The sequence below is a fragment of the Acanthopagrus latus genome, chromosome 2 (genome assembly GCF_904848185.1).
Source record: "Acanthopagrus latus isolate v.2019 chromosome 2, fAcaLat1.1, whole genome shotgun sequence".
NCBI lineage: Eukaryota > Metazoa > Chordata > Actinopteri > Spariformes > Sparidae > Acanthopagrus > Acanthopagrus latus.
Genome location: NC_051040.1, coordinates 11,428,396 through 11,438,999, shown reverse-complemented (window position 1 = coordinate 11,438,999; position 10,604 = coordinate 11,428,396). Strand labels below are relative to the sequence as shown.

The 10,604-nt window shown below is 38.9% G+C and overlaps 2 protein-coding genes across 2 annotated transcripts; one reads left to right on the top strand and one right to left on the bottom strand.

The window, feature by feature from the left end:
* Nucleotides 1–487: 487 nt before the first annotated feature.
* On the top strand, nt 488–4,606 carry LOC119008422 (extracellular calcium-sensing receptor-like). The gene is made up of 7 exons (XM_037078706.1): nt 488–576; nt 702–987; nt 1,099–1,923; nt 2,056–2,277; nt 2,379–2,502; nt 2,692–3,572; nt 4,601–4,606. Exons 1-7 carry the CDS (start codon nt 488–490, stop codon nt 4,604–4,606), a joined length of 2,433 nt encoding a protein of 810 aa, XP_036934601.1.
* Nucleotides 4,607–4,914: 308 nt separating this feature from the next.
* LOC119012371 (extracellular calcium-sensing receptor-like) lies at nt 4,915–10,039 on the bottom strand. The gene is made up of 8 exons (XM_037086102.1): nt 9,819–10,039; nt 9,329–9,677; nt 8,658–8,945; nt 6,873–7,424; nt 6,544–6,765; nt 5,974–6,097; nt 5,420–5,892; nt 4,915–5,337 (listed from the first exon to the last, which is right to left on the bottom strand). The coding sequence occupies exons 1-8, from the start codon at nt 10,037–10,039 to the stop codon at nt 4,915–4,917; spliced, it is 2,652 nt and encodes an 883-aa protein (XP_036941997.1).
* Nucleotides 10,040–10,604: the final 565 nt, after the last annotated feature.

The following is a 10,604-nucleotide window of genomic DNA, read 5'->3' as shown; positions in this document are numbered from 1 at the left end:
CAACCCAAAGATGTCTTTGTCATAAAATTTTAGTAACACATATCATTAATATTTATTGAACTGTTGCCATCTGGTCACCTCACCAACTTTCTTAATGAGTGTTGAGATGTAAGCTTATTTATCATTGTAAGGGTCATTATATCATGAGCAGTACTGATGAAGTAAATTAGCTGTAGCATGTCCATCTCATTCATTGTATCATTGCATTATTATTGGCTTGTGCATGTGGCCTGAATACAGAGAGTAGACCTTTCCTTGTTGCCCTCTGGGAAATAAATCAACCATTTATGAAGAGAGCTTGTCTACTTGCATCTGACACAGTTGTTATAAGAGCTGTGTCCTCTCTTTTAAAACATGCCTAGCAAACATGCATGAGCTGCAGAGAGCTGTTATTTCATTTTTGTTTGTTCTCTACCTGAACACAGTTTCTGGTTGTGAACTGCTAGGTAGATTTAACATGCCAAGTTTGTTCAAGCAGGGAGACATAATGATTGGGGGGATTTTTCCAGTTTTCAACAAAGAGATAAGTAGCGCTTCAACGTTTGAGAGCGAGCCACCTGGAGTGAAGTGTGCAGGGTAAGTTTTAATCCATCTCATTTTTCCATACTGCATACATGTTCCTGTACTCTTTTCATTGTACGCACATGTACAAATGACGTTTCTAATCTTACAACCTGTTTCAATAAACAATGCCCTTTTAGATTTGACCTGAGAGCTTTTCGGTGGACCCAGGTGATGATATTTGCAATTGAAGAAATCAACAATGATCCTGCTCTCCTGCCAAACATATCTCTTGGCTATAGGATCCTTAACTCTTGCGCATCCCCCACAAATACATTACGTGCTGCACTAACACTGGCTAGTAGACCAGAGGAGATAGATTTGACTTCCCCTTGTCCTCCAGCTATATCTGCTCTGATAGCAGAGTCAGGATCATCTCAGTCTTTAGCAGTTGCTGGAACTCTTGGACCATTTCAAGTGCCAATAGTAAGAGAATAATTGGAAATGCTATTGCATGAATGTTTCTTGATATTTGATGCTTTTCAGTGCTTGTTTTGGGGCTTTCTTTTCAGTCTTATTTTGGTGTCCTCTTTTCAGGTAAGTTACTTCTCAACATGTGCCTGCCTGAGTGACAGAGCAAAATATCCTACATTTTTTAGAACAATCCCCAGCGACTACTTTCAGGCAAAAGCTTTGGCAGCACTTGTCAAGCGTTTTGGTTGGCAGTGGATTGGGGCCATACAGTCAGACAATGATTATGGGCGAAATGGGATCCTAGCATTTACTGAGGAAGTTAAAAAGCTGGGGGTGTGTGTTGCATTTGTTGGGACAGTTCTACGCACTTACACCATGGATAAAATTCTGGATGTTGTGGAAATGATCAAGAAGTCAACTGTCAGAGTCATCCTAGCTTTTGTCCCAGAGGGTGACTTTTATCCTTTGATGAAAGAGGTTGTGAAACAGAACATTACAGGAATTCAGTGGATTGCCAGTGAGGCCTGGATAACGGCACCTCGACCTTCCACACCTGAAATCTATCAAGCTTTTGGTGGAGCCCTTGGATTTGTGGTGCAGAAAATGGCTATTCCAAATCTAAAACCATTTCTTACAGGCATTAGTCCTTATACTGATCCAAGTGCAGCCTTTATAAAGAATTTCTGGGAGATTATGGTCGGCTGTAGACTCCTGTCACAAGGGGAAAAAACAGGGACTGAGGTGAAGAATGAAACATGCACAGGCAATGAGACATTAAAACATTCCCAGGATGTGTTCTTCAATGTCACACAGCTCAGAGTGTCCTATAATGTGTATAAAGCAGTTTATGCCATCACACATGCCCTCCATCAGCTGTTATTCTGCCAACCAGTTGGAGGAAAGATGGTGAGGCCATGTTTGAATCCATCTGAAATTCGGCCCAAACAGGTGAGAAGTAGTGCAAGTAAAATCCCCAGTGCCTCCAATTTTCTGAAAAATAAACAACACATATATCCGTGTCTAAGTCATCATGTTAATATGAACACTTAATAATAACAAACACTATGTTCCTTTTCTCAGGTCACTGATCAGCTACAAAGGGTAAATTTCAGGAATCAGTTTGGTGATGATGTGTTTTTTGATGTCAATGGTGACCCTCCTGCTTCTTATGATATTATTAACTGGCAACTGATAAACCGACAAGTGCAACATGTCACGCTGGGTCATTTTGCCTCTGATGTTAATGGCAATTATAAGCTCAGCATTCAGGAGGAAGAAATTGTGTGGAGAACAGGGAAAACGGTAATCATGTATTTTAGTGTTTGAAGTATGTCCTGTGGAAATATGAAATAAATTGAATTTGACTCAATTATTGTTGGACTGTTTCAACGTTATTTTCACAGGTTCCGACATCAGTGTGCTCTAATGTTTGTCCAGTAGGAACCAGGACAGCTCAAATAAAGGGAAAACCCATCTGCTGCTTTGACTGTATCACATGCGCTGATGGAACTATAGCCAACTCAACAGGTGTAAGAATTATGCATGGCATATTTAACAAATGTATGTTATCCAGTATCATAGTGTGTATTTAGCTTTACGTACATTTTCAAAATTTTACTATCAGTGCTGCGAGATGTGGGATAATTTATTTGACTCCATATTGCATATTTGCGGAGGTTAGACACTAATATTATTATCTTGGTTCATGTTTGACAGGTTCAGCTGACTGCACACCCTGTCCCCAGGAATACTGGTCTAATGAAAGGAAAGATGAGTGCATTCCTAAATCAGTGGAGTTCCTAACATATCATGAGCTGATGGGAACAGCTATCACAGTCATATCTTTGCTTGGAGCCTCCCTATCATTGGCCACAATGATGACTTACATCCACTACAGAGAAACTCCTGTGATCAAGGCCAGCAACTCGGAGCTCAGCTGTTTCCTTCTGTTTTCACTTTTTCTGTGTTTTCTCTGTCCCCTCACTTTCCTCGGCAGACCTACAGTCTGGACATGCATGCTGCGCCACACAGCTTTTGGTGTGACATTTGCGCTTTGCATTTCCTGTGTTTTGGGAAAAACTATTGTTGTCGTTACAGCTTTCAAAGCCACAATTCCTGGCAACAAAGTTGCAGGGAAGTTTGGTCCTGCACAGCAAAGGATCATAGTTTGCTTCTGCACTTTCATTCAGATAGTTATATGTGTGTTGTGGCTCACCTTGAAACCTCCTTTCCCAGACATGGTTTTCAAATACAGCAATAAGAAGATCATTTTAGAATGTAACACAGGCTCTGAAGCTGCTTTCTATGCAGTTCTGGGGTACATAGGAATCCTTGCAATAATATGTTTGGTCCTGGCATTTCTAGCAAGAAAGTTGCCTGATAACTTTAATGAAGCCAAATGTATAACATTCAGCATGCTGATATTCTGCGCTGTCTGGATTACTTTTATCCCAGCATATGTCAGCTCTCCAGGAAAATTCACTGTAGCTGTTGAAATATTTGCAATTCTGTCCTCAGCATTTGGCTTATTACTTAGTATTTTTGCACCTAAATGTTACATTATATTAATCAAGCCAGAGAAAAATACAAAGAAAAATGTAATGGGAAATAAAAATAAAATATGACTTCTTGTCTTAATAAATGATGCTTCACACTGCTACTTACTTCTACACAGTTGCATGAGTATGGTAACTTTAATCGGCATTTTATAAAACAAATTTTGCATCTTCAAATCAAATGTATTTGCTTCATACATATCATGACATTAGAGATGCACAAGATTTCCAGCAGTCTCTGTGAAAACCATGGATGGAAATTTTTAATCAATACTTGATGGATGGATTAACATTAGTTGATGAAACAATTAAATGAAGCAGTACCATGTTTTGTAAACCATTTCATAATAAATTAGTTCCCTGTGTGTATGTGACTGCAGTGTTAAAATAACTTGTAATTATATAGATATGGCCTATGAAAATACTGTACACTTTTTAACTATCTTAGTTAAACTGTTTTTAATTAGCTTAGAAATTAAATTTGCTGACTTCAACAAATCACCATCACCAACTCCAACACAAAGTCAAAGTTAACATTTTTGCAAAGCATGTGGGCTATATTGTGATATTGTGGCTTTAGCTCACAATCTTTAGCTACATGTGCTTGCTTGCAAATTGTTAACAAAATACCATCTTCAGGGGCTCATGTCAACTACCTGATCCAGATTTCCAGGGCTAATCTGGTTGGTAGATTCTGGCTGGTTTGCTGTTCTAACATTGCATTGTCTACTGGCATGGCAGGCCAGCACAGGAGCCATGCGGGATAGCAAAGTTACTGCGTGCTGACTAACCTTACTGCAGCTTGCTTGCTAATGTTAACACTCACAAAATGCAGTCTGAGTGGAAATCTTAGTTTGCTTGCTTGCCGAATGACTTCACCAGCTAACATGATCAATGATACACAGTTCTGATTAAGACAACTGCTGATTATAGCCAACAATAAATCCTGTACAGAGGAACGGTGTATATCTAAAGATTGCCGTCTTCTAGCGAAGAGGGATGATAACCGGAAGATAACAAGCAAACTGCAACCTAATCTAGGCTGTCTGTGTGTTATCTGTGTGGCGTAGGTGTGATTTGGCAAGCCAGTTAGATTAATGTCGGCCAATGGTCCAAACTAAAATATAGGAACATTGCAGGTAGTAACAGTATATTAATGATTGTAATGTATTTACATTTCAGTTTTCATTTCACCATTCAATCCTGTGTATATCATGTCACTGTTTTAATTGATGGCCATCTGCTCATTCACAGGTGCTGATTGCAGTTCACATGACAGCCATTGGTGTCATTAATAACACGGGTTTGTCACAGAAGTATTTAATCAAAATGGCTTTATTATGCAAGGAAATTAATTATAAACACATGCACAGTACTGTCATTTTCATTTCTGCATCATGTTTTTCTTGCTGTTTTTTTCTGGTTTCAGTATTATGATATAGCACTTTGGGGCAAAAATGCAAAAGAGGAGACCAAAAGCTGAGGCTAGAATAGCAAAAATATGGACAGCCACAGTGTATTTCCCAGCTGTGCTCACATAAACTGGGATAAAAGTAATCCACACTGCAAAGAATATCAGCATGCTGAAGGTGATAAACTTTGCTTCGTTAAAATTATCAGGTAGCTTCCGAGCCAAAAAAGCCATAAGGAAGCATACACAGGCCAGAATCCCAATGTACCCAAGAACACACCAAAAGCCAATCTCTGAACCAGGAACACACTCAATGATGATGGTAGCGCTGTGGTAATCTGTGTTGTTGTTAGCATGAGGTGGACTGGTGAGCAGCCATATCAGACAGATTATTACCTAAGTGAAGGGGAAAAACAGGGTGATTTAGTTGAGGTGGAAAAGAAAAAAATATTTCTGGACTTATGAAAGGTTTTTCTACCTGGACAGCCATTCCTAAAAGTGTGCTGGTTCTCTGCTGGTTGGGTCCAAACCACTTCATGACATTACTTCCTGGCAGTGTGGACCTAAACGCCATTAGGACAACTGCTGTCTTGGCTAGGAGGCATGAGATGCAAAGGGCAAAACTGATTCCAAATGCTGGGTACCTGATGCAGCAAAGCCAGTCTGAAGGCTCCCCAATGAACAACAGGCCAACAAGGAAACATACAGCAAGAAACACCAACAGGAGGAGACTCAATTCCATGTTGTTGGCCCGAACAAGTGGTGTGTCTTTGTGTGTGAAGAATATGGTGAGGATAGAAAGGGAAATACAAGCTCCAAGGACAGATACAACGCACAGCACAATACCCATTATGTCATGGTAAGACAGAAACTCAATAGTCTTTGGGATGCAGAGTTCTCTGTCTTCATTGGGCCATGTGTCCTCTGAGCAGCGTAGGCACTCTAAAGAATCTGTAGATGGGAAGAGAAGAGGACTTTGTAGTTTTGAGAAGCCACACTTATAAGGAGAACGGTTGAAAGAAGACAACACACCAGTCTCATTGCTAACTTCTCCCTCAGCACAGGGGACACAGTCGAAACAGCAGATCGGTTCTCCTTTCCTCCTGGCGATGCGGGAACCTGGAGGACAACTGTCACTGCACACAGACCGGGAAGCCTGAGAGGCAAAATTCAGCCACTCAGAAAGACACTGATTTCAGTAAATAATAACCACTCTGCTTTGTTATGCAATAATCTAAAGACTCACTAAAGATCTGATCAGATTTATTTTTATAGAAATATTTGGAATTGAAGAGCTCAGTTACATAATACATTCCTGAATTACACTGGTAAAATACCATTTTCACTCTGTTATCACATCAGCTATCACCCATTCACAAATGTAGCTATTTACATGGTAATTATACTGAAATGATTATCACAATGTTGGCTTATTGGTTGCAACATTGTAACTCATGTCAGATTATATTTGATGGTGACATTTTCTTCAGCTTGTTTAAACGTACACATAAACAAGAGCAAATTAGCTGATGTGTTGATCAGCAGTATATACAACAGTCTAAGAGGTGAACATGGCCTCAAGCCTGTTTGCAGTGAACACACCTGCTTTCCAACAGGCCACTGAATTACTGAGTCATTTATGACCAGGCTTCGTCCAGCAGGCGAAGAGGCATCGTAGAAACCTACTTTTACCAAATTTAGTGACCCGTCAGGCCTGCTTTGCCAGTTCAAAAGGTCATAATATGCAATGGGGTCACCATTATGGTCAAAGTTGACTTTCTCCCCCAATGCAGAAAAATTTGCATGCTTCATGTAGTGGAGAAGCTGGAGGTGAAAATAAAAATAAATTATTGATTATTGACACTAAATCTGGTGCATTTTTTTTTCATTTATAGATGTAAAAATATCATTTAACTTACAATTAATCTCACCTGCCAAGGTTTAAATTTCTTTGGGTCTGCACAGGTGCCATTAAGAAAAGGTCCCCGGCCAACTATGCACTTACTCATATCTTGCAAGGCATGTGCAACCAGATACACAGCCTTGTAGACATTATAAGACACTCGTAGCTGTGTCACGTCAGAATATGGAGAGTAAACATCATTTAAGTCCTCTGTCCCTTTACATGGCAATCTGTCCTGATAGTTGTCACCCCCATGCGAGTGGCTATTCACTGACCCGTTCAGTCGACAGTTAAACAACTCTTCCCAGTATTCTGCCAAGAAAGCTGATTCATGAATATGTGATGGTCTGAGACTAGTGAGGTGTTGTTTCAGCCCCGGAATCACATCAGCTCTGCGGATGGCAAATCCAAGTGTTCCTGTCATTAAGTCTCCAAACTGTTCCCAAAGTGATTTGGCAGTGGCCCAAGCTTCACTGGCGATCCACTGTAGACCAGTTATATTCTGATGACGGATCTCTTTAAGAATACCATTCATCTCCGACTCACCAGAGAAGTTAATGATGACCTTTGAGGATGCCATCTAAACATTCAACATATGTACAACAATTTTAAGAACTGTAATTTAGTGACAGTGTCTTAGACATTTTCTACTATATATGACATATAATTAACATAACAAAGAACTTCAAAATACTTCACTAATGAAGTATTATTGAATAAGACACATTCGCATTTAAATTATATTAACAAGAAGACATCAGATGAAAGTCTGTCTGAGAGGTGTCAAGTTCTGTTTTTCAAGACAAAGTTGCAACCGTAAACTTTGTGAGCCAAACATTGTTAAACATGATATCAGAATTTTAGATTCTATCAATCTAATTATATAAAATAAACCTAATGGTGACAGCCATTGAAGCAAAATATGATGTTCCTGAGAAGATCATGGATTTTCAGTGACAAAAACTTTTTATAATTCTTAAGTATTTGCGTGCGTTATTTACTTATTTTAACTTTTGTGTGTTGTCATAATGAATACAGCAGTAATACTAAATCAAGTCTGAGTACCTCAACCAGTGAAACAAACTACACATTGAAAGATTAGTGCAGTCAGTATAAATCCCTCCTTTATCTAAAGTTGTACTGTTCTCCTCGGATTTGCTTCTCTGGATTATTTGAGTTTGACTGTACACAATGATGTATGTGCAGAGTTTAACTATAAGAAGCTGTTTTTACATTCATTGCTGAAACTGTGCATTTTCTTTTTGTTTACTGAAAAGCTGATTTTAAGATTTTTGACATTACAAATGTTTTGGAAGCCACCAGTACACATACACTGAGAATGGATTTAACAGTGAGATATAACACGTCTTGTGTCAAGCAGTTAATGAAAATGAAATGAAATGAAAATATTTGCTCATTCATATATTCTGACATTATCTAATGAGAGAGAAGGAATATGTTTTTTGTTTTTTTTTTATGTGGTAACCACACATTTGGAGAAAATATTCAAGGCCACATTTCTTTTGTCTGACTTATAGAGGATCAGTTTGCTTAAAATGCAGTAATTGCAGGTTTAGAAAAAAGAACTTAGACCTTCATGAGGTAAATGAAAGGATGAGTGTTATAATCTGATGAAGGTGACAACCTGTTGAATGTTAAATGTACTTGCAAGTGTGACAGTGTACTGGCAGGTTTTTTTCTGATTGTTGTGGCCCTTTGTGTTCTCCTATGCACCTGTCAGTCTTAAGGTGTGCAACAGCTGTCCTCAGGTTCATATATAATCAAATTAATGAGATTCACTCTACATAAGTACCTGAATAACATCCATGAGCTCATCTAGAGCCTGCTGTGTCAGGACTACAGGGTAGAAGTGTGTGTAGGCAGCACACACACCATATTGCTCTGATTCTTGCAGAAAGAGCTGGATGGCAAAGCGAGCATAATCAGATTCCACCCCAATGACTCCCACCCAGGTCCAGCCAAAATAACTAACCAGACGGGCCAGGGCTCTGATCTGGAAGGCGTCACTTGGCATTGTGCGCATGAATGTAGGGAAGTCTCTTTGGTTGCTCAGACAGCTGCAGGATGCGAAATAGCTCACCTGTTATTATAACAAACAATGGTAAAACTTCTGCACCATTTGGATCATGAAAAGGCTGTTGAACAAGCATCACATTTCACAGAACAATACCACCATTCATGCATTAGGTGGTGCAGAATTCCACCTGCACTTGAAAGGGAAAAAAAGAAGGAATTTGATGACTCTACTACCCAGTTGTAAAAAGATTATTGAAGATCATTTACTGATTTTGAAATATGGATATTTGAAATGTTCTAACTTCCAATCAATGGCAACGATAATCTCATCAATGTCCAGTCCAGTGCAACATTTCATTTAAATAAATAATTAATAAAACTTGACATGAAAAAAAAAAAACACCAATTATTAACATTATTACAACAACAGCAATCAGTTAGTCTCACCAGGGGTATATGGAAGGAACCCAGGCTTCTTAGCAGAGCCATAGACACCCCAGAGGCAGCATCTCCTATGATTACTGGGGACACAGTCCTTTGTATGGCAGAACAGCCTAAATTAGAACCAGTGTTTCTTTTTTGACCGTTGGCTCTGTTCACAATTTCAGCTCTGTAGCCTCTCTCTGGCTGGCCATTCACCAACAGCAAAGATGCTCTCAGAGACACAGGTATGTCATCAGAACTGTCAAGAATGTGGAAGCCCAGCTTGATCTGTGGCAAGAAGTCACTGCGCTGGTTGATCTCTTTGATTGCAAAAGTCATTGTCTGCATCCAGCGCAAAGCTCGGGAGCTGTAACTGTGAAAAAAATAAAAAGAAACAGATCATCACAAGTATCCCAATATCCTCTCAACACTAATCTAATGACATGTAATCTGCTGTGAAGACCAACTACAAAAGCCAACTACTATACAATTAATTCCAGTGTTCACTTACTACTTATACATATTATGTATTGGTTTCATTTTGTATGATGGAAGAGAAGACACAGGGCTGTAGTGTAGAGGGAATAAGCCCCCTATAACTACATCTCCATCTTCGTACAGACTGTTTTTCTCCTCTTCCCCCAAAAAAAGACAGTTATCAAGAGCAGTAGCTAAACCAGATTTGCTCCTAATGAGAAAAAGAAACATAAGAAACTTTGCAGCTGGTATTGCCATTGCTCCTTCTCAGAAATGTTAAATATTTGTATGGCTGGAAAAAAAAAAGAAACATAAGTAGCTGTCCTTTCTGGTCACATAAAATGGCTAATAATATTTCAGGATGCACCTGATTTATATACCGTGATTATCACTCATAAAGCTGAGGGGACTGCCCAGATACAGTAGGTGTGACATCACAAAGGGTAACATCTTTTGTTACTGAAGTGGGTTGAATATACAGTGGCCTAAATGAAAAAAGAAAAAAAAAAAAAAGTTGGTCTGTCATCAATTCATCATTAGAGTCTCATTTGTCGAAATAAAAGTCTAAATATAAAGCAAAATGTTACAGTTCCACATTTTTATTTATTTATTTTTTTTTTATACATTGGAATGAGCCTCAAAAATAAAATGTTCTCATGAATAGGACCTTTAAAGTGACTACAAGGAATTTTCTTTCTTTCTTTTTCTTTTTTTCTTAATGCCCAAGTAGCCACTCTTTCACATGTGGATAGGGGGTACTGAGGAACAAACTGCCAACACTGGAATCAATTGCTAATCCCGAAGGGTCTACCTTTTTTTTTTT

Excerpts from the sequence above, each read along its gene's own strand:
- LOC119008422 (XM_037078706.1), top strand. The coding sequence starts at position 488 with ATGATTGGGGGGATTTTTCCAGTTTTCAACAAAGAGATAAGTAGCGCT. Across the intron at positions 1,924-2,055 it reads CTGAAATTCGGCCCAAACAG|GTCACTGATCAGCTACAAAG; the intron begins GTGAGAAGTAGT and ends TCCTTTTCTCAG. Across the intron at positions 2,278-2,378 it reads TGTGGAGAACAGGGAAAACG|GTTCCGACATCAGTGTGCTC; the intron begins GTAATCATGTAT and ends TTATTTTCACAG.
- LOC119012371 (XM_037086102.1), bottom strand. The coding sequence starts at position 10,039 with ATGGCAATACCAGCTGCAAAGTTTCTTATGTTTCTTTTTCTCATTAGG. Across the intron at positions 6,766-6,872 it reads AGAAATTTAAACCTTGGCAG|CTTCTCCACTACATGAAGCA; the intron begins GTGAGATTAATT and ends TTTCACCTCCAG. Across the intron at positions 6,098-6,543 it reads AGTGGCCTGTTGGAAAGCAG|GCTTCCCGGTCTGTGTGCAG; the intron begins GTGTGTTCACTG and ends TTTGCCTCTCAG.